General features: G+C 44.0%; 1 protein-coding gene across 5 annotated transcripts in view; it reads right to left on the bottom strand.

The window, feature by feature from the left end:
• Positions 1 to 1913: 1913 nt before the first annotated feature.
• The window catches only part of arhgap12b (Rho GTPase activating protein 12b), a 74902-nt gene continuing 55080 nt past the window's right edge, over positions 1914 to 21735 (bottom strand). For 2 of the 5 annotated variants that reach the window (XM_061238062.1, XM_061238066.1), the window contains 14 exons: positions 20936 to 21058; positions 18422 to 18496; positions 17428 to 17489; positions 16986 to 17067; positions 15883 to 16005; positions 12145 to 12246; positions 11733 to 11831; positions 11221 to 11323; positions 10722 to 10841; positions 9872 to 9970; positions 9269 to 9346; positions 6714 to 6848; positions 6266 to 6371; positions 1914 to 4028 (listed from right to left, as the gene is read on the bottom strand). In XM_061238062.1, coding sequence (XP_061094046.1) covers positions 3854 to 4028; positions 6266 to 6371; positions 6714 to 6848; positions 9269 to 9346; positions 9872 to 9970; positions 10722 to 10841; positions 11221 to 11323; positions 11733 to 11831; positions 12145 to 12246; positions 15883 to 16005; positions 16986 to 17067; positions 17428 to 17489; positions 18422 to 18496; positions 20936 to 21058 — 1482 coding nt within the window. In that variant the 3' untranslated portion in view covers positions 1914 to 3853. The remainder of the gene's footprint in view (positions 4029 to 6265; positions 6372 to 6713; positions 6849 to 9268; positions 9347 to 9871; positions 9971 to 10721; positions 10842 to 11220; positions 11324 to 11732; positions 11832 to 12144; positions 12247 to 15882; positions 16006 to 16985; positions 17068 to 17427; positions 17490 to 18421; positions 18497 to 20935; positions 21059 to 21735) is intronic. The other 3 variants (XM_061238064.1, XM_061238063.1, XM_061238065.1) reach the window with 3 other exon arrangements.

Genomic DNA, 21735 nt, shown 5'->3' with positions numbered 1-21735 from the left:
ACACATTGTTAATGAGAGAGGCCAGATGAGAAGGGCCAGACGGGTTGAAGCTGACAGGATGTTGATAGTAACGCAAATAACCATTATAACAGTGGTATGCCGAAGAGCATCTCTGAACACACAACGTGTTAAACCTCTAAGTGGATAGGCTACAGCAGCAGAAGTCTTAAGACTAAAAAAATAAGTAATAAATACCTAATAAAGTGCTCACTGAGTGTATATGTTCAGGAAGTCGCACTTACTCATCCACGCCTACCCCGTGAAGAGTGACACAGGTATTTTTTTATTCTTCGTTCTGGTGAAAATTCTTTGGTCAATAACTTATTCCTTAACTTGTTCCTTATCCTACCAGGACCCGAGTGCACCCGAGTTCTCTTGGTGATGTTCCAAAAAGGTAAGTCATTTTTGGTAAGTCTACTACTTGGCCTATGACTCTGTTTTTTGTTCTTATTTCTTGGCCTCACCACACTTCCTTGACTTTCCTTTGTACAACTCTGCTGTCTGTTAATGGCGTTTGTCAACAGAAGGACCAAAGGCAATTAAAAGTAAGCAATTAAACACACCTGACGAATTAGAAACATTTGTCCCAAACATTATGGTGCCCTGAAATGCATGGACTATGTATAAAACATGCTGTAATTTCTACATGGTGACACCATAAAAATATCCTTAAATAGAATCTGTGCACACTTTAACCACATGTGAATTGTTTAACTACAAATCTAAAATTGTGGAGTATAGAGCCTAATCAGGAAAAAGGTCCCAATCATTATGGAGCCACTGTATATGATATATATAATTTTATCACCGTCACATGAGGAAAATCTCATTGTGGTAAAACCCTTAAAACCTTGTTAACAAATTTCACATTTAGACAAACCAGTAGGGCTGAGACCCATGGACACCAGAGGTCAGAGGGCAAAGGTGAGAGATTAAAGTTCAGAAGATCTCTCTCCCTAGGGCAGGACAGCCACAGGTTTACTGCGTGATAAAAAGGGGTTGCACACAAAGAGCTCTGCTTATGTCCATACTGTTACTACATACAGGGTGGCCTGTAGCGTAGTGGTTAAGGTAAAGGACCGGGACACTCAAGGTCGGTGGTTCTAATCCCGGTGTAGTCACAATAAGATCCGCACAGCCGTTGGGCCCTTGAGCAAGGCCCTTAACCCTGCATTGCTCCAGGGGAGGATTGTCTCCTGCTTAGTCTAATCAACTGTACGTCGCTCTGGATAAGAGCGTCTGCCAAATGCCAATAATGTAATGTAATGTAATGTAACATACACAGACACAAGGGGTGAGTGAAGTTCAAGGCCTTCAGTCAGACTAGCAGACTAACTGGAAATTTCTTCACCGGTTGGGCTTTCCCTTCCAGTCACTCCGTACATCCATCAATAAAGCAACAGATCCAGCGCGGGCAGTAATCTATGAGCGTCTGTGAATGAGGAATGATACTGGCAGGCAAATTCGTAAATTTATTCTGCCACCACTCTGCTTCTCTTAATGTTTAAATGTTTCTGCTGAATTAATGGGCAACTCGGCCCAAGTCCTTGAACTGCAAATGTAGAGTGAGACGGTACACCTGGACATCCAGAACACTTCAAAGTTTTCAAGTACTTCAGACTTTCTCATAATGATTAAACTGAAATAATTAATAAACTTAATGATAAAAAAAATAATGAACCATAAATTATATTTTGTTTTTTCCTGTAGTGATTTCACATGCCAAACATGATTAATTTCTTTACTTTTCGAGAATGGAGTTCCCTGTTCAGCACCTACCAATGAGTAATGTACAGTTTGCATGGCGACATTTCTCCCAATGTTTATTTTTGTGAATTTCTTTTGTTGGATTTGGCAATGATGGGATATCTGTAGGATATTGTCACTACGGAAATAAACCTTGTAGGTCTGGCTGTTGTCCTTTTTCTTTATTCAGATTAGACATAGCAGTGTCACAAACAGCAGTTAGTCTAAGAAATTACATTCAAAAAATGTGCAGTTGACCATGCTCCCAAACACATATTCACTTCCAAACACCTTTCTTTTCTCTCAATCAGACTATATCATCCAATATTTTCATCATATAAAAAAATCTAAGTGAATTTTTCCAGTTGCTACTGCTCACCATCAAAGCATACATACTTCACTTACAATGAAAGATTTGTACAATAGGTTCACTACTCAATCCATTGTTCAATCTTAAACTGTACATAATGTTCTGTAGATTTAAATGCAGTTTAAAAACTGTACCATCTATCACCAAACCTATGCAATACTATTTCCAGTACCGTTTTTCAAAAACAGTTTATATTTGCCCAAGAACAAAAACAAAAACAGAACAAAAAAAATCTGAAATGTTCAATGGAACCAAGAAAGAAGTGCACACAGTATTGATCTACAAAGTTTATGGAGCCTGTAGGTATCTGCATCCTGTCCCAGTATTCCAGCATCTCCAGGAAAAGAGGGAGGGAGGGAGAGAGAGAGGAGAAAGAGAAAGAGAGAGAGATTGACCTACTACTTTCATTCCTGCTGAAATTGAATGCAGGAGAGAAAGTAAGAGAGGGAGGAATATTGCCTTTTGCAAAATGGCCACTAGCTGCTGCTTGACCATTACAGAAAAAAACAAGGTTTACACAGTTCATGAAACTATACAAGACCATTCTGTACAAATACTAGAGATCAAGACTTCTTGCCTTTTTCACATAAAGCATATTGCAGTTTCTTAACTCCCACACACAGTTTAAGAGACCGAGTTTTACGCTGCGGATTGCCACAGTGGCCAGAGTGACCACAGTGTCTACCATGAACAAAGTAAACACGGTGGCTTCTGTGACCACAGTGACCATGGTCACCACAGCGGTCACAGCAGTTATGGAAGTTTCCAGAGTTACCACAGAGAACAAAATGACCAGAGACCACAGCAGCTGCAGTGATGACTAAAACTTATCACGCTGACCACAGAGATCACTGCGGCTTTAGTGAGCATGGAAACCGCAATGAAACATTTGACCATAATGACCACAATGTCCGTTGAAACTGCAGGGACCATAGTGACCGTTAGAGGCCCTGGTTCGATTCCCACAGCCCGCTCCATGGGACCAGGCTCAGGATAAGGCAGGAACACAGGACCGAGGCCGTCTCTGGGGTCCGTCCTGTGAGTCCATCCCTGTGTCAGAACCCCACAATTAATACTGATATGGGCCCTGGTCCAACCCAGCACCAGGGTCACCACTGGATTTGCGCCCAGTTCACAGGCCACTGCCTCCTGGCCTGCCTCCCGCCTGGGTAGTTCAGTAGTCATCCCTTCAAAAGCCTGTGAATATATCCAGTCAACTTATTCATTAACATTAACCTGCATGAAACAAATCCCCACCCTATGCAGCACAGAATACTTGTAATTTCTTGGTATGAACCTGGGAGTCGCTGTTTTCATAATTCTCGTCTAGACCCAGAGTTCCATGATCTCTGTCAAAATGAGTGAGATGTGCAGCATGAAGTCCACAAGACCTCCTGGTCCTCAGTACTGGCCACAGGAATCCAGTGTACAAGGAAGTTAACCCTGAATATTGAACTTGTCACAATTGGACGGGGATGGGCGTAAACACCTGCCACCTCTTCCAACAGCAACCGAAAGAAACTGCACACGCGTATCTCCAAAGCTTTAAGTGCAAAGTCAAACAAGTCCTCCGTTTCTTTTCTTTATTATTAATATCATTATTATTCTTTATTATCACTTGTGTTATTATAGATTCTTTTTAATGGCTTGGTCCGCAGCGCGAGTCGCAGGTTTAAGCTGGGATGATGCTTGGATGAGTTTGGTAAGGGATCGCCGTCCTCCTCCTCCCGAGCGCCTCTACCTGCCGAAAATGTTCTCGTACTCGAGGAGAATGAGCTCTACGATCTGGTTCTGGTAGATCATGTGCACGGCTATGTTCCCGGTCTCCGTCTCGGGCCTCAGCAGGGTCGGCCCAAACACGATGGCCACGCTCTGGGTGGTCATGCGGTTCGTTTCCCCGTGGTCGATGACTCTGGAAAAAGAGAAAGCGAGACAGGGAAAAAGTGAGTGTGTTAATGGGCATTTCTCTGTGGCGAACCAGGACTACAGAACTACAGATGAAAAAGGGTGGCTCTGGGGGAAAATGGACTCGATCACCACTTGAGACTACTGTAAAGCTCAACAAAAGGTTTGGTCGTGTAACCCCAATCCCTCTTATCTTTACAGAGAAAAAAATAAAAATAAAATCTCTTCTCCAGGAGACAAAATGTCAGCTGTAATCGTTTTCTATTGGAGAAGCGGAGAGCCAACATCTCAGCATCATTTAAATGCAAATGGGAGATAAAGAAATGCCACTCTGTGTGTTTGAAATGAAGCTCTGGTCTGCTTGATGTCAGTAGCGTCTTCAAACAGGACAGTTCTCTGGGCTGAAGGCTACGTCAGTCAAAAACGCAGCACGCAACCGGGAAAACTAGCCCAGAAAACCAATGCAACTTACTGTTGACACAAAGCATACAATAAGCAACCAGACAAAAATGCAGTTCAGAATAACAAACACCAGGTCAGAGATTCAATAAATACATCTAAATGCAGCCCTGTAGTTGTTCGCTTAGTCCACTTTCTGTGAACATTGATGGTGTTCGGAAGAAGTGAAGTATTATCACCAGTAAAGTTCGCATTTAGAGGCACTGAGTGGACCTGGCAATTTTGCACTCCTAAAAAGACTGAGTTTATATGTAGTGCCCATTTCTAAAGAGAATCCGTGGACCTGCTAGTGTTCACTTCTAAAGACACTTTGTGTATGCAGCAATTAAAACTTCTGAAGATACTTTTGTACTTCTATTTTCCTGGATGGCACTGCACAGAAGATGGCAGTTAGCAATTTAAACTCATTAAATGGCCCTTAAACTCTCCAGCTCTACAGTCAAGGTCAAAGTCTCGCCATAGACCAGCAGGAGACCCGTAGGAGACTTAAGACTGGCAGGTCCAAACATCCCTCTCCTAGAGACCACGCCGCCATTCGGCAAACGCGTACATCAGCGGTAGGAGTTTAGCCGTAGCATAATTACGGGGTCTCTGTGCTGTAGCAGGGCTGCCCACCCACCACCGCACTAACGCACACTCTGCTCGCACTTCTGGTGCCAAACTGTCAGCATCTCCGGCAGGAAGGTCTAATTGCACGGGGCATTAATGAACACTTCAGCGTCCTCCCAAGTGGCTCTCCTCCCACCCCTCCATGACGCCCACGCCCCAAAGTGCACAGCTGAGAACAGGCAGGAAAAAAGAGCCAATGAGCTTCATCTCCAAAGCCAGACATAATCTTTATTGGCTGCACATTACACGGCAACACCTTACTCTACACCCAAGAGCGCAAAGTGGCGAACCTGTTAGTAGCCATTTTACCGGTCACAGTGGTCAATAACCTGCAACCATTCAACTATTCACCTGACTTAAAAGCTTATTTAAAAAAAGATATTATTTAAACTTAAAATAAATTTTGGCTGAGTTCCTTGCTGAAGTGTAGTAACAGTAAAACAGCTGTTACATGTGCAGTTTTCAAACAGGCATCCTAATGGTTGCAGGCTCCTTCCCACCATTAACCTCATTTACCAACCCTGTCACAGCGTTGGAAAAAGTCGGCAAACGTCGAAAGGATATCTTCAGCCCCCGTGAAACACAACTCGCAATCGCTCACATCCCTCCTCCTCGCTCTAACCCCCATCGCACCATCAAATGCCTCCGCCCCCAGCCGCCCTTTTCAGACACTCCTAGACGCCCTCACAGCTGGAGCTAGGCGGGCCACGCCGCTACAGCACGCTGAGAGCAGCTCGATCACTTTACCCATCATGCCTCCACCCGACCGGCAGCGTATCGAGTGGCTCCCCTCTGGAACGGCTCCGCTCTAATGACAGAGCTGGCCGGCCTCCAAGTCTGCCTCGCTAATGGATGGAACAAGATAACCTAATACAGCGCTGCACAGTGGCCAGTGGGGGCCATCTTTGGCTGCAGGGCTGTCTGTTGTGACATATTGTGGTGCGGTACAAGACGAGGCCCTTACAAAATATCGTGGGCTGCGTCGTTTTTAATTAAGCGAGGCTAATGAGAACCGGAAGCGGGGACTCGTGAGGCGACCGAAGGCGAGGCCCCGCCCTCTGCTTACGGGCTGACGCAGCTGCGCTCCGTAGCGTCACCTAACCGTTTATCCACTGCTTTAGGGCAAAGGAAACCCTGGGAAATGTGGGGGAGAAAATTGAATTAGATTCCACTTACGTTCTGAGATGCTTGAAAAGAACTTGCATCGTGTCGTGGTTCGGTTTTGGCAACTGCTTGATTAAGTCTTTTATTGAATGCACGCGCTGCTTGTAGTCCGGACATTCTTGAAGAAACAAAGTGCAAATGAAAAAGGTTTAATTTCATGGCCTGTACTTAATATCTGCTCCGTGCTTCACAAGTAATCCCAAAGAATGTATCCTCTGTTCTTGGTGTGATGTGGCACCGCCGTGTGGCAGAACTGAGAATTGCAGGTTTTTGGCATTTTAATAATAACAAACAAAATCTAATGAAACTACAGATTATGAATAGTAAAACACTAGACTACAGATCTATATAATTGTTAATATCTGCTGTATGAGGTTATGGCTTTGTATGAAGCAAGATTATAAATGGTAAACACAAGAATAAAAATGTGTAGGGTTGTTGTTTGTGTGTTGACCCTTACTAATGGCGGTGACAAAGTCATTGAAGGAGTAGTAGGTGAAGAGTGGTTCAGGCAGTTCTCTGAAGAACATCTTCAGGGCTCCAGTGGTCACGTGGATGTCCTCCCACTTGCTGTCCTCCAGGTGTACCTTCTCATCTAAGAGGCAGAAACACTGAGAATCAGAGCTCAACTCACAGACTATAGGACATGGACATTTATCAGGTACACAACTCACTCCGACAGACATTAAATAGTCTGCGACCACAGGCTCATTCCAGGCACTTATTGTATCCTTCCTCATCTCCTTGTTCCTTCGAGTGACCCAGAAATCGATTAAGATCCGCTGTCTTTACATTACAACCTGCTAAATGCTCCTTGAATGAGCTAGGAGGCTCCTGAAGGATTCTTGAGCTAGGAGGTATGAGCACATCCTTTAAGTATTTCTTTGAACATGTGACATATAAATGATTGACTGATTCTTGAATTATTGAAGCTGATTCTTGAAAGAGCAAGTGCATTCCATTTGCCTAATACACATTTCCTCAATTCTTCCATCCTAGCATCCTTTCCTTGCCTCCTCCGATGGGTGGAGCTAGGAGCAAGTAAAGCATGCACAGAACAGAAACCAGTAGGTAAAAATAACCAAGTGGAAAGAGACCAATATGTGCCTGTGCTCAATGGCTCAATGACCATGCAGTTCAAGCTACTGTATATATATCGGGCAGATACTGAACTTTGCATGCGATGGGCCGGTATGAATGCAATTCTTTGCTGAAGCACGCCCTCTAGTGTTTAAATAGTTCCCTCACTGCCAACCACCTACATGCAACAGTGGAGTTTCAGACATCTGAAACTTGTGGCATGGAGAAAATACTGCAATTATGCTCATTTAAATTCAGGTCATGGCTATTTACACTGCAGACATTGTTAGACACGCATGGTCGCAACAGAAATCCTAATAATTCAGTTGTTTAGGTGGCTAGCTAGCGCATGAGCTATACCTTTGTGTCATGGTTACTGAGAGGTGCTTGGTTGACTGCACTCTTGCCGTGTTTAGGGCAAAAGCCCGGGAGGGATTCCAAAAGCATAACTGACCATTTTGGCTAACCGCACGTCAGTGAATGCGCCCCTGTGACCGTATCTGTGGGAGGATCAATGCGTTTAGAGCGAAGTTTTACTGTGTGATTCAGGGGAACAAAATTACACACTGTTACTGGAGAAGGACTCTGAGACATAGCGAACAGTGTTTAATTACAGCCATTTAATTAAAGAGAAGGGTCTGTCTGTCTGTCTGCTTGATTTCACAGCTGGGGAAGTTCTGTGGCGATGAACCAGATGGTACTGAAGGAGGAGGAGAGCGGCACAAAGATTATTTCAAACACTATTTAATTTATCATTTAAAGTATATCAAATAAACCATTCAATTCACCAGGTTCTCTGTTGTGTAGCCAGTTTTCATACAACCATGTTCCATAACCTCAAAATAATGTGAATACCTTTTTAACAACAGAGTGGCATGTACCATCAGGCTGTGTGTATTATTGTATTGAGACAGAAGGGAGTAATGTCAAAGGTACAATAGGTCATTTCAGACTAACGGTCAAGAGAGGAATTGTAGCAACAAACAACCTCAAACCACAACACTATTTATCCCTCCCCCTTCTCTGTGAAAGCACTGACGTTGAAACGCCATCGGCTGTAGCCATAAGCACCGATTTTCAACCAATGAGCTTGAATTACTTTACAGCCATACAATGTTTTGTTACAGAGTGTCGGTGCGTCAACTGTATATTCTGACTATAAACACTGGCAGAGGGTGAGTCAACATTCAATGATAGTTCAATTCAGCCAGTGAGCCATTTTCAATGATAGGCAGGGATTTATAATGGTCTTGTAACAATGTTTTAACACAAAAATCTTACCTATTGTACCTTTAAAGGGAGAACTGCCTGTTTTCAGCTTAACTGCAATACCACATTACAGTCACTTAGCCAATGCTCTTACCCAGAGCACCTTACAGAAGTGAAGAACGCCACCATTAAAATTCTTACTGAATTCTTTATGAAATAATAACCTCCTCATTCAAAATGCACCAGCCACATTGAAAGGCTGACGCTGAGCTGGTAAAACACAAGAGGGCAAATGTAGTATTCAATGTCGGAGCCTGTAAAAATTGAGTCAGTAAGTGCCCTTCGCACTATGTATGGACACCCTCAAAAGATCTAAGGCAAGAAATAACCTTGCATCATTTATTCTGACTCACACGTTGAAGGAGAACAGCCATTAAAGAAAAATAGCTTTGTTTGAGCTTCATCTTTTTCCAAGGCTGTTCGTTGTGGCCAGAGAAATCCTTTTGGACAACATTTTTTTTTACAAATGTGCGTAAAACAGAGTCCACTCCAATGAAGAGCAGAGCGGAATGAAGCACAGCTTGCGAGCGCCTCATGGCCGATAACTGCTTTGTGCAGAAGATTGTTCCCCAAGTGTTTATTGACTGGGTCAAGCTTTTACAGAGAGGGCGAGAGGGAGAGAGAGAGAGAGAGAGAGAATGTGAGTGTGTGTGCAAAGAGGCCTACCGTGATTCACAGCAAAGCGTAGCTTCTGTATCACTGCCAAGTTCCCACTCACTCTGTACAATCCATCAACACTCAGACCTGCAGGAAAAAAGAAGTTGAGAAAGATGGTGAGGGACTGCATTCAAACTCACAATTAAGCCGAGTATAGTGACATCATTGAGCATCAAGACCTTATTGCATGTAAATTCACAATAACTCTGAACACAGCTGTATGTAAACGGCCAGGCATCACGAATGTGCTCAATGCTTAAGTCCAATCAGTTACAAAGGCTCAACTGGTTATATGCTGTATGTGTTAAACTCATTCATTTCCCAGGAAATTTCCGGATTTCAGAACAAGACATATATTGCCATCGTCATGATGAAATAACAGAGTAAATGAGTCAAAGGGGTAATTACATACAGTGTCTCTGCGGGAATAGAATTAAAAAGCCATATAGAAGAATAAATCTAAGGCTACATTCTCTGCATCAACATAACTGATCTTGTAAATATAAATGTCCACAATATTTTCAACAAGGGAACATCTGCTATGTGTTTCAAACAGATCGCCAGCCATTTTAACTTGACGAGTAACACAAAAAGGAGAACGTTGGGACATACCGGTGTTTTCGACGTGGTCGATACACATCCTGACAAAGTCTGGCACTGAGGTGTTCTCCCTCTGGCAGAGGCTAGTCAAACTGCAGCCAAACACTTGATCTGAGACACAAAATCAGGATGAAAAATGTGCATTAAATGGAGCTAGCGCAGCAATTTCAAGCCTTAAACACTGCTTTACTTGCAATCTGTTCTGTGAGATTATAGCATGTATGCCCACCCACAGGTGACCACAAACCGAACACCCATCAGTGAGATTTCATCCATAGACAGACGGAGGACAGAGAGAGACATAGGGGGAAAGAAGGCAGTGAAGAAGGGAGGCAGGGAAAAAAAGAGAGACTAGATCAGGGCTGTCAAATTCCAGTCCTGGAGGGCTGCAGTGCCTTCAGGTATGTATGGTTTTCTTTCAAACAGTCAGCAGCCAATTAAAGTCTTGAGAAGGGGTGTGGATTATTAGACGGTAGAGGGTGATGAAATCAAAGCTGCAGGTGAATGGGGGGTGATTTCTGGAGAGCTACTACATATAAAAAATTTTTTTGAACCCAACTACCTGGGCAGCACAGTAAAAAATATTCAGTGCATTATTATCTACCCTTTGGCCTGGGTTACTCAACCTAACGTGAGAAAGGGGCCTTGTCCAAATTGATGTTAGATGTTTCAGTCATGCAGAGCACCTTGTTTGACTCAAAATAAATGGAACTTTCCTGCAAAAAAATATGCTGGTCACCCAATGTGCAGAAATAGTTTACAGAAGCTTCTGGAACAATGTTCATTGGCCATACCCCTATGAATGTCACAGAGACGTGTGTCCTTTCTCTGAGGGCTCTGACGCATGCAGCGCTGTAGCTACCTTTGATGTAGCCCTTGTCTCTGACTGCCTGCAGGGTCGGTCTGCGCGTGAGGAACCTCTTCAGCTTCACTCGTGTCTTCTTCTGGTCTGAAGTGTCCATGCTGGTGGAGTTCTTCAAGGCTGGGGAGGGTCAAAGGTCAAGGTGAAGCAAGAGAACATTAAACTGGCAAAAACATTGTTCTCTCCCTCTCCACCTCAGCTGGTGTGTGGCGAGTGTTCTGGTCGCAAAATTGCTGCTGTACATAACCCAGGTGAGTGCTACACCTTGAGGTTGAGGTGAGCTTTCCCCTCATCACTGTATGCACTTTGAGTGTTTAGAAAAGCACTATATAAAATGTAATGATCCATCTATCCATCTAAAAATGTGCCAACAAAACACCTGGAGTGCCACACAATGCTAGCAAGAAAACACTCTTTCCGGCACCTGGGACAGAAACATACAGAAACAGCTGAGAGTCCCACAGACTCGCGAGGGCAATGCAGCAGGGCGCGCTCTCACCTCTGTTTTTTTTGGAGTCGCGGTGCTCCTTCTCCTTGTCATGTTTCTCAGTCCCTGGGGACTCGGGCATGTCCTCCTCAATAGCCTCGTCTGACTCCCAGGCCTGCACACACAACACAACGCATTACATTACATTTAAATTACAGTACACACACAACACATTACATTACATTACATTACATTACATTACATTATTCTCTCTCGAAGCATGTGGCATAAACTCTGTGTCACTGATGCCATCAAGTGGAGACATGAGGTACTGAAAAAGCAACTTGTGCATATACTCGAAAAAACACTCAAACTTTTGCCATATTCTTTTCTTTTTTTATCATTACATTGATCACTATCATACAATGTATATTTCTGTTGTAATGAAAGAGCAAATATCTGAAATTCCTTAAATGTGAAATCTGTAAACATTAGCCCTCCCCGGGTGATGCATGGGTGATGATAAGTGTGTGTGTGGGAGGTTTTTGGAGAATGGGCGAGAGGAGAGTGGTACGGTCACTCACGTGGGTACTGATGGTCTCAACCAGGGACCTGTACCAGTCGTTTATCACGCTGTCGATCTCAGACTGAATCAACAGTTCAGTTCCCTGGCGAGTCTTCAGCTGCAAAGAAAAACACACACGCACACACATAAAGAGCGGCCAAGAAATACCCACAATCTCTACCATCAGTAATAAACACGATTCATATTGCATTTGCAGGAACATCTCACAAATAAACTCAATTTTAAAAAAGAGCTACAAGTTAATTTCACACTGAACCACTTCTGAAATCAGTACAAGTCATAATGCTGTTCCTGAAACACTAGAGGGAGACAAAGTGAGGAATGTACAATACAATTTGTTCTCTACTAAGGCATCTCAAAACAGTTTCCTCAAAGTGGTGTATTGTTTGAAAGAGAATAATGCAATGTACCTCAATGACGTGCTTCTTGCTGGACTTGTCCTTAGAAGCCCACTCCACTGAACCCCCTCTGAGATCCACAGTGAATTCTGGTTTAGAGTTGCTTCCAAATTTCTACAGAAGAAAGGAAAAGAAACAGATATTTGTATACTGGTTTTCCAAAATGTGTTAAGAGAGTTAGTAGATTTTGGATTAAATCACAACAAACAGCAAAGAAACCATCTTCTGGTGGCTCCATCAACTTTAAGAGGGAAGACAAAATGGCAGACATACACAATCATCCTCTGCCACACTCTTCCAAAAAGAAGCACTTGGCTTCTTGTCGCAGGGCCAAGACAGGGGTGCAGGGCCAATTACCATGACGCTACCCTGCTCAACCTATTCCAAATCTGACTGTCACACTCAAACTGTCAGTAACAGTGCTGATCAGGACAGTAGGGTTCTTTGAAGCATTACTGGATGAAGAGCAAATGCAGACATAGGTCCTTTGCTGGGATTGGTTAGTGGGTCTTTTAGTCACACGGTCATCGGTCTCCTTTGCAGTGAGGGATTGCAGCAAAAAAGCCAAGTTTATTTCAGAACAGTGCCTGTGGTTTAAACAGGGTGGAGGTATAGCTTAAGCTGTGCAAGCAAATTGTATGTAGAATGCAAGCTGTGAAAGTCTACATTTGCATCTGTATCACTCCAGTCAAAAACATGATCACTTCGAGCAGGAAGGAACTTCCAATTGAATAACTTATCCAGCATGCTACCCAAGTTAAATACTGTTATCATGCTGGCTGTAATTACAGACAACTCATTAATATTTCATTATAAACGTCATTAATTCTGTATTGACCCACCAATGGGGGGAGAACCAGTTCTGGTTAACATATCCATCAATACTTGTATACCAGCTTGTTAATGCAAATATTTAATCAACCAATCATGTAGCAGCAACTAAATGCATAAAAGTATGCAGACACGGTCAAGAAGTCAGAGGAGAACGGCCAGACTGGTCAAAGCGGACAGGAAGGCGACAGTAATGCAAATAACCACACATTACTAGAGTGGTAATGTGTGGTGGAGAAGAGTATCTCTGAACACACATGTCAAACCTTTAAGTGGATAGGCTGCAGCAGCAGAAGACCAATAAGTAAAATAAAAAATAAAATAAAAAAGGCCTATATAATATAAATACCTAATAAAGTGCTCAGTGAGCGTATATTCAACAGAAATACGCTTCTCAACCTCACCATTGACAGACACCTAGCCACTGTTCTGATCCAACTGGGGCTCGACAGGCCTCAAACAGGTTGCAATTAATGAGAGCATGATATGTTCATAATCAATTTCATTTTAGTAATTTGATAACAGGTGATAAGTACATACGAGGCATGCTAAGTAAACATCATATGTCACTGAGAAACAAATAAACTGCATGGGGAACATTACACCAGTGCTGTCTTCACCATCATCAGATCTGTCCCTGTTGATAAGAGCTGTGGCTGCTTATCTCACAGCTATGAGCCCTGAGCTGCTTTTCTACTGCATACACAGGGCTGCCACTCAGAGTTAATAGAATGCACATGTCACAAAATGGATGACAGTGATAATGGTCAGAGAACTTGTGACTTACACGACAGCAGGCGTGACTCTCAGGTAGGGCACAGCCCTTGTAACCTTCAGTTCTACAGTAGCCTGCTGCATGAATTGATCGCTTGTAAGCTGTGTACGTCTATTTGGATAAGTGCACCTGCTTAATGGCTAAACTGTAATTGGAAAAATGCATCCCCCGCTGAAAGTGTACTCAGGCAATTATGACTAAATGCCCAGCAGCTACAGCAATTTACACGGCTTGATAGTGGAGCTGTAAAATTAATTTGAAAAAAATGTTTTTTCAGATAGATAATTAAAAAGCTAAAAAAAAGTATGTATTTAGTCTCATTCAGATTCTTCACATCTGCAATAATTTTCACTTTTAAACTGCACCTATAAATCATAATTCATAATGCACAGCATATATAAAATACAGAACTGGTAATTTGCATTATAATACCCGGGTTGTAAATGAAAGATAATTAATGTGAATGTATAAATAGAGCCAAAAGTGGTTCCTTGTAAATATTGAAATATCAAATCCCTTCCATTGCCTTCATGATAGAAGCCAGAGCTATTACTGAACTATTTCACTAAGAGCATGAACCTAAATTTCCTAAAAATTATTTCACCTTTCTTTAAACATACTGACCGGATACAAACTGACCCGTTCAGTCAGACCCTGCAAGATGTGCCTTCAAGGTGGGTGAGACCTTAAACAACACCCCAGTGACACAATATTCAATTGCATGTTTGTGTCTGAGAAATCCAATCAAACAAAAGCCAAGCACTTTCTAAAGACACAAAACATGCTATCTGTGTGTCCTTTCAAAGGAAAAAAGACACGGTTCATAATCAGGTTTCCCCAATCAAATTAAGGACCCACCAAGAATCGCCTGTGTTAATCGGATAACGGAAACCAAGTAAGGCTGACAGAAATACTCATCAAACTCCTCCAAACCTAATCACTCTGAAATGGAAACCCTCGGGTGAATGGTCACCCATATAGATCGACCTTTGTGATTGGATTAAGGGAGCTCACAGGGCAGAGACTGGAGGCACAGAGATGGGGCCTCCACAGTGGTCCCAGCAGTAAGCATCTCCACCTGACAGGGTTGTGTCTCCATCCATGTCATTACTCTGATGTTCCTAAAGTGTCCTCCAATGGCTACCCCTGCACCGTGGAGTTATGGGGGACTTACTGCATAAAGAGGGGAACTGGCCACACTGCTAGGGTCAGAATGAAGCACATAAGCATTCTGGGCGGCAGGCAGAGCTCTCTGGGATTTGGTATGTGCATTTACTGTAGGAGGGAAGTCCTCCCTACTGACTTGAAATGGCACATCTACCTTGGGTGGGAACTGAGCAGTATTTAGCTGCAATGAACACCAGGCATTTATGAATTTGAATTCTGAGCTTCGCCACAGTAAGTCTTAACAGTTGGCATTACATGTGATATTAAAAGGGTCACGAGATGGGGAGTGAATGAGCTTAAAGCCTGCTAAGTCAACGACTAATGAAGGGTAAAGGGGTTACTCCACCTGCACGCCATGTGTGTGTGGTCTTCACACACACACACACACACACACACACACACACACACACACACACACACACACACACACACACACACACACACACACACACACACACACACACACACACACACACACACACACACACACACACACACACACACACACACACACCTCGGCTCATAGCCAGCGAGGATTCCATTCTCCCTGGAGTAAACAGAGCCTGGACTCACCCACTCATTCCCAAAGGCAAGAAAACTACAGGGCATTTCACACCGGACTTCAGTGTCCAATATTTACGGCCCTCTGTGCCACTGTTAAAATCACCTCTTTAACACACCACACTAACCTACCGGGCATAGAGACGTTCCACCAAATTACAACAAATCCAGAACATTCTCTTTAAGTACTGAAATTCACATGCAGGAAATGCAGGCAGGCAAACCCAAGCTCTGTTCCGGTTTTGGAGGACCCCGGACCAAAAGTGAAGGCATTCAGAAAGCACTACAGCCCTGAGGCCCAGGGATGGAGTGACGGCAGGCAGGAGAGAGGAGAGCAGAGCAAGAGCGAGTGAGATGGGCACGTGGACGAACCGACAGGCAGGCGGGCGGGCGGCATGCAGAGAGGACACACATACAGGGGCGGCCGGGCCTGGCCCGGAGCGCACATAGGAGACAGCGGGGCGGGGCTTGACCGAACGCCTCCAGTTGCTTAGCAGCGAGAGGAGAAGCTCAGGGATGGAGCCACTGCGGTAGTATGACTTGATGGAAAAGATAAAAAGTATGATGTCACAGGCAGAAGTTCACAGAAAGTACAGAGAGGAGAAAACAAAACGAGCGCACAGCACAGAGGAAGCAGACGGCCAGACAGACCTGAAAGATTTACAGCTTCTCTCACTTCCCCCAGAGACTGATGTCTGTGCAAGGGCTGTTTTTCTAAGCTAGGTACAGACCCTGACTTTCTCAGTGGAGCCCATAAAAATAAATAAAAAAAGACTTCACTGCATAGTACTGAATATTTATCTTCTTTGTGGTATTTTGAATGTTAAGACTTTACCGCCCAGTATCAATATGCATCTTCTTTTCAACATTTTAAATGTTAAGAAAGCCTTGCTGCATTTTAAATGTTAAGACAACTGACAAATGTAGAGGAAGTTCAAGAGTCTATCTGAATTTCATCAGCAAATAAAATTTAGTTAGTTCCTATTGACTATAATCTGGCCATAAGTTTGAGAATATAGTAAAATGAAGCAGGTAACTTTGAGTTACATATTTACATATTTACATATTATACATAAGTTCTGTCCATAAATATTCCATATCAATACATTTCTTCACGACAAACACTTCAGGAATCGATAGGTATAATTACAAATAAAAATGTGATAGCAGAGATAACGTTCCATTACAAGTACAGCCGAATATTCTGCTATATTTTACTAATGCATTCCAACTGTGGTGAAGCTAAACCCAGAGACTGTCCATTAGACAAGGGATGTCAGGAAGAGACAATAAAGACCATCTTGCCAATTGCACTTCAGACAGTGTGGATTCACTCCTGTTTAGTCTGAAGGTACATCATCCACAGGCCATAAAATGAGGCCAATAATATATGAGCAACTGGACTGTAGAAGGACAGAGCTGTGGTGGAAAAACACAGCACGACGTGCAGGAAATGACTGCGTTTCTTCTTCTATAGTCGCTCCATGACCGCGTAGCATGGGAGTCATGGGAAACTTACCCAGCTGGTGCCGCCCCCCTGACCCTTAGCGAAGAGCAGAGAGGAACCCTGGAGCACGGTCCACGAGGAGGTCCAGTTCTTCCTGCAATCACAGCAGAGACGCATCACATCCACTGAATCCAAACAATCTCTTAGACAATAATCAATAAAGCTATCCTTTCAGCTTGCTCACACAGCTACATGTTAACATGCTGGCACACACAAGCCGACTCAGTCTAGCTTGGTCATCCAGCAGAATCAAAAGGAGACACAGCCGTCAACAACAGCAGTCAAAAGAGGGCTTCCACTGTGACCCACAGGCCTTTCATGAAATGTACACATTCATAAAGTAAAGACTTCAATTAACACCTCAGAATATAAGTCAGTTATTAACCCTTAATAAAACGCTAATAAATAGAGTAAACACACAAATAACTCTCACAGTAACTCCCCCTGCACATACCGTACTTTCTTTCCATTCTCAGTGATCTTGGTGACATTGAGAACTCCACACTTCTCAGAAGGCTGTAATAAAAAAAAGAAGAAAAACAAACAACTTACTGACCGACAAAGAGGCAAACCTGTACGCTGCAGAAAAAGGGACTGCCGAAAAAAGTAACACGGAAATGTTACCCAAGCTGTGGACGAACGGGGACAGACAAGCACACACACACAGCTTATCCACACACAGCTGAACTACACGCAAGGCCTGCGTTGCTCAGCACTGTAAAAGGCTGAGCATGCGGTGGTGCGCTGACAAGCCTGGTTTGTGCAAAGGTCACCAGAGGAGCTGCTATGCTGACACGCGAAGTGACTGCAGAAACCTCATTAAAGACCCCACCTGCCCCAGTCACCGTGAAACACAAGTCCTCACGCTCACGGTTGCCCTGGTGACATTCGTAAGAGGATGACATGGAGCACCTTATGAACGGAAGCAGCTGAGAAGAGGATTGTGGGAAATGGTGTTCTTCTTCAGCTCTGCCAGGGGAGGCCTGGGTGTAGGGCTCATTTATCTGCCGTGTGTCAGGTCCGCTTTATTTCCACTAAGATAATTGTGCACTGACACTTACACCTGCCCTTGCCAGGTGTAAGTGAGCCAACCAAAAGTTTGAACTTTTTGAGAGTATTTCACAGGTTCCAATATACCAGACAAGCTCAGTAAAGTGTAGAAAAGTATTTGAATCCAAAATATTTATTCATTTGACCCCGGATTGGAGGCTTGTCATCTGCTTGCTGCTGAACCCAAACAGAAACCGAAACAGCTATTGGGAAACAGCTGGTTGGGTGCAACACCCGCTGGTTTTGGTCGCTATGGACATTGAAGGCACATCATCAGTGGTTTTGACCAGAGCTGACACGTGGCCGGTAGATGAGGTCAGAAGGAGGAGAGAGCAGGCGGGGAGGGGCAGGGAGGGGCAGGGTTGGAGGAGCACAGCAGGAGAGGAGGGGATACTAACGGTGGTGGGGGGCTTGGGAGATGAGGGACAGGAGTCAGAGCCAGGGGGGCTCTGTTTGGGACTTGTTGCTGAATCCTGGGGATGAGAATGGCATCATAAATAAAACAGGAGACATCTACAACCAACACCCAGGTGGAGCATTTACCTTATATGCCCCCATATATGGCGGCGACATGGCTCAGGCAGTAAGAGCATTCGTCTGGCAGTCAGAGGGTTGCCGGTTCGATCCCCCGCCCGGGCTGTGTCGAAGTGTCCCTGAGCAAGACACCTAACCCCCAAATGCTCCTGACGAGCTGGTTGGTACCTTGCATGGCAGCCAATCGCCGTTGGTGTGTGAGTGTGTGTATGAATGGGTGGATGAGAAGCATCAATTGTACAGCATTTATATGGATCACAGCCACAACCAACACCCAGCCGGAGCAAGCATTTACCTCACAAATATGGATCACACCTACAGTCAACACCAAGTTGGACCATTTACCTCACAAATACGGATCACATCTACAGCCTGAACCAAGGTGGGAGCATTTACCACACAATTATGGATCACATCTACAGCCTGAACCAAGGTGGACCATTTACCTCACAAATATGGATCACATCTAAAGCCTGAACCAAGGTGGACCATTTACCACACAATTATGGATCACATTTACAGTCAACACCAAGGTGGACCATTTACCTCACAAATATGGATCACATCTAAAGCCTGAACCAAGGTGGACCATTTACCACACAATTATGGATCACATTTACAGTCAACACCAAGATGGAGCATTTACCTCACAAATATGGATCACATCTACAGCCTGAACCAAGGTGGACCATTTACCTCATAAATATGGATCACATCTACAGTCAACACCAAGATGGAGCATTTACCTCACAAATATGGATCATATCTATATACCCAAAATCAAGGTGGGGAATTGAAATCAGATACGTATCACACTTGGCAAACACAGGTCACATGTACAGACTACACCAAAGTGGAATGTTTACACCACAATAAAGCACTGGTCCTGGAGAGCCAGAGCCTGCTGATTTTTGTTTTCAGCAACGATTTCAGACCAAAGACACCAGCTGACCTGAGTTAGCCTTGCGATCAACTGCTCAGCTGATCAATTGCTGTGTTACTCAAGTGCTGAGTAACTGCAAAAGCCAGCAGACTCTGCGACTCTCCAGGACCAAGATTGAAGAGGACTGACACAGGGTGAGACCCCCCCCCCCCCCTCTTGAGGTTACACTAAAGATTCCTTTCTCAAGTTTGAGGGTTTTTCTCCCTACTAGTGAGTTTGTTTTACCTCTTGCTATCTAGAGGCTTAGGGCTGGTATTTCCATTCTGTTACTCTGTAAAGAGTATTTGTGACAACCCACTGTGAAAAGCACTATCCAAATAAAATAGAATTGAATTTACTTATATATTTTCTTGGGACTTATATTAGACGGCTGCTCTCATGAGAGAGCTGAGAACAACCCAAAAACCAGCAGACACTGCGGCCCTCCAGGACTGGAGTTTGACACCTGTGCTCTAAGGTTTGTGAAAACGTCCACCTGTCATTTTCCATGCAGCTGAAAGGACTGCTGTGTTAATCTGGTCCCTGCCCCCACCCCCAGCGTGCCTGAACATCTCATTACTACACTGCCTCAGTGTCTTCTACTGAAGAGCCCCCTCACCTTCAGACATGGCTCCCGTGACCCTCTTTACCTGTCTAATTTCTTCATGGATTTCCTTTTGGAATAACTTTACAGATTATAATGGTGTAAACATTAAGCTTTAAATTGTATTTACTCAATATATCATTCCAAATGTTGGTTTGTGAGGCTAACTTTACCACTTGTTGATTATAAATTGTCATTCAGTGCATTCTTGTTGATATCGCACTTTGGTTTTCCAGTAAGATTGACGTTCTCCACTTCTGTATATCACTCTGGGAAAGAGCATCTGCTAAGTGACAGTAATATAATAAAAAAATGAAGTTACAGGATCACCTGCTGCCATACTAATAGACTAATCTAGCCCATCACACTCTCCTTTCCCCCCGACCTTCAGAACAGCCTGCCAGACACAGTCATTATGCTGTGGAGCGCAGGGTTCACCAAAAGCTAAGTGAATTACTGCTATTTCAGGAAGAGGCATCCCGGTATTATCAGGGCAGTTCGCTTTTTTGAATCTAGGTTGTAGAATGACAAGCAACAACAAGTATATGGGGAGGTATATCCTTTAGGGGTTGGTATGTCTAAAGGCAAAGGAACTATATCCCACGCAAGGAAACAAAGTGTCGTAAGACCATAGCAGTTGCTTTCTCTGACCCAGAGTTTTGTAACAATCAATCAAAGCAATCGATTCCCACATCCCTACCAACACCTTCCGGTCTTTTCGCTTATGTTCCACTCCTCCCACAAGGCTGAAATCCCCTACGTAGTGTCAACTCGGCTTGTTTCAAACACGGCTACAGCCACAAAGCTCATTGAGTCTCACGAGCAGACAAAAGTTCAGAGTAACGGCCTTACCTTCTCATTGACATCCAGCATGTAGGCACTGTGCCTCCACTTGGTCAGCACTATGGGTTCTGGCCTCCGGTCGAGACTGCGGCTTTTAGGCACGTCATCGGGTTGTGGAGGGGAGAGGTTATACTACAGACATAGAGAGAGAGAGAGGGGGGGGGAATGATAGAGAAAAAGATAAGAGAGAAAGAGAGAGAGAAAGCACAAGGGGTCAGGGACATGGCATCAGGCAGAAAACACAAGGGCACAAGCACAGCACCCTGCAGTACCTCTCTCCTCATGGCCCGAAACGCCATTTGTGACCTGCGCCCCTGGAAGGGCACAGCCCGCGACGTGTTCCCGGCTCTCCGGAGATACGAGTCCACCATGGACACTCGGATGGTCTACTTCCTACCGACGTGAGTGAGCCCTGCTCCTAAACTGCTCTCCAACCCTAATCTCTATTACCATAACCAGATTACCAGCTTTCTGATTTTAGCACCATCACAAATGAAAGCGGGATCTCTGAGCACCAGTGAACCCCAGGAGACACACACACCAAGCGTAAGCAACAGATTTAGACTTCAGGTTTAAGATTACCTCTATTTTTAAGATTATTCTCTATGAAGGGACTGTATGCCGTGCAGGGTGAATGGCAAGATTGGAGAAACTATGATTTACTAAGGCCTTTAGCATATGCAAAACCTTTCACCACATGCAAGACCGATGATTGGTCCAAACAAATACCATGACCAATCATTGATCATGTTCTTGCTTTTGAGTGTGCTAAAAGGTTTTGCACACGCTAAAGGTCTTTGTGTGCAAAC

Source organism: Conger conger, chromosome 4 (genome assembly GCF_963514075.1).
Source record: "Conger conger chromosome 4, fConCon1.1, whole genome shotgun sequence".
Classification (NCBI taxonomy): domain Eukaryota; kingdom Metazoa; phylum Chordata; class Actinopteri; order Anguilliformes; family Congridae; genus Conger; species Conger conger.
Note: the sequence above shows the minus strand (reverse complement) of the source record. Positions and strands in the feature narration are given on the sequence as shown.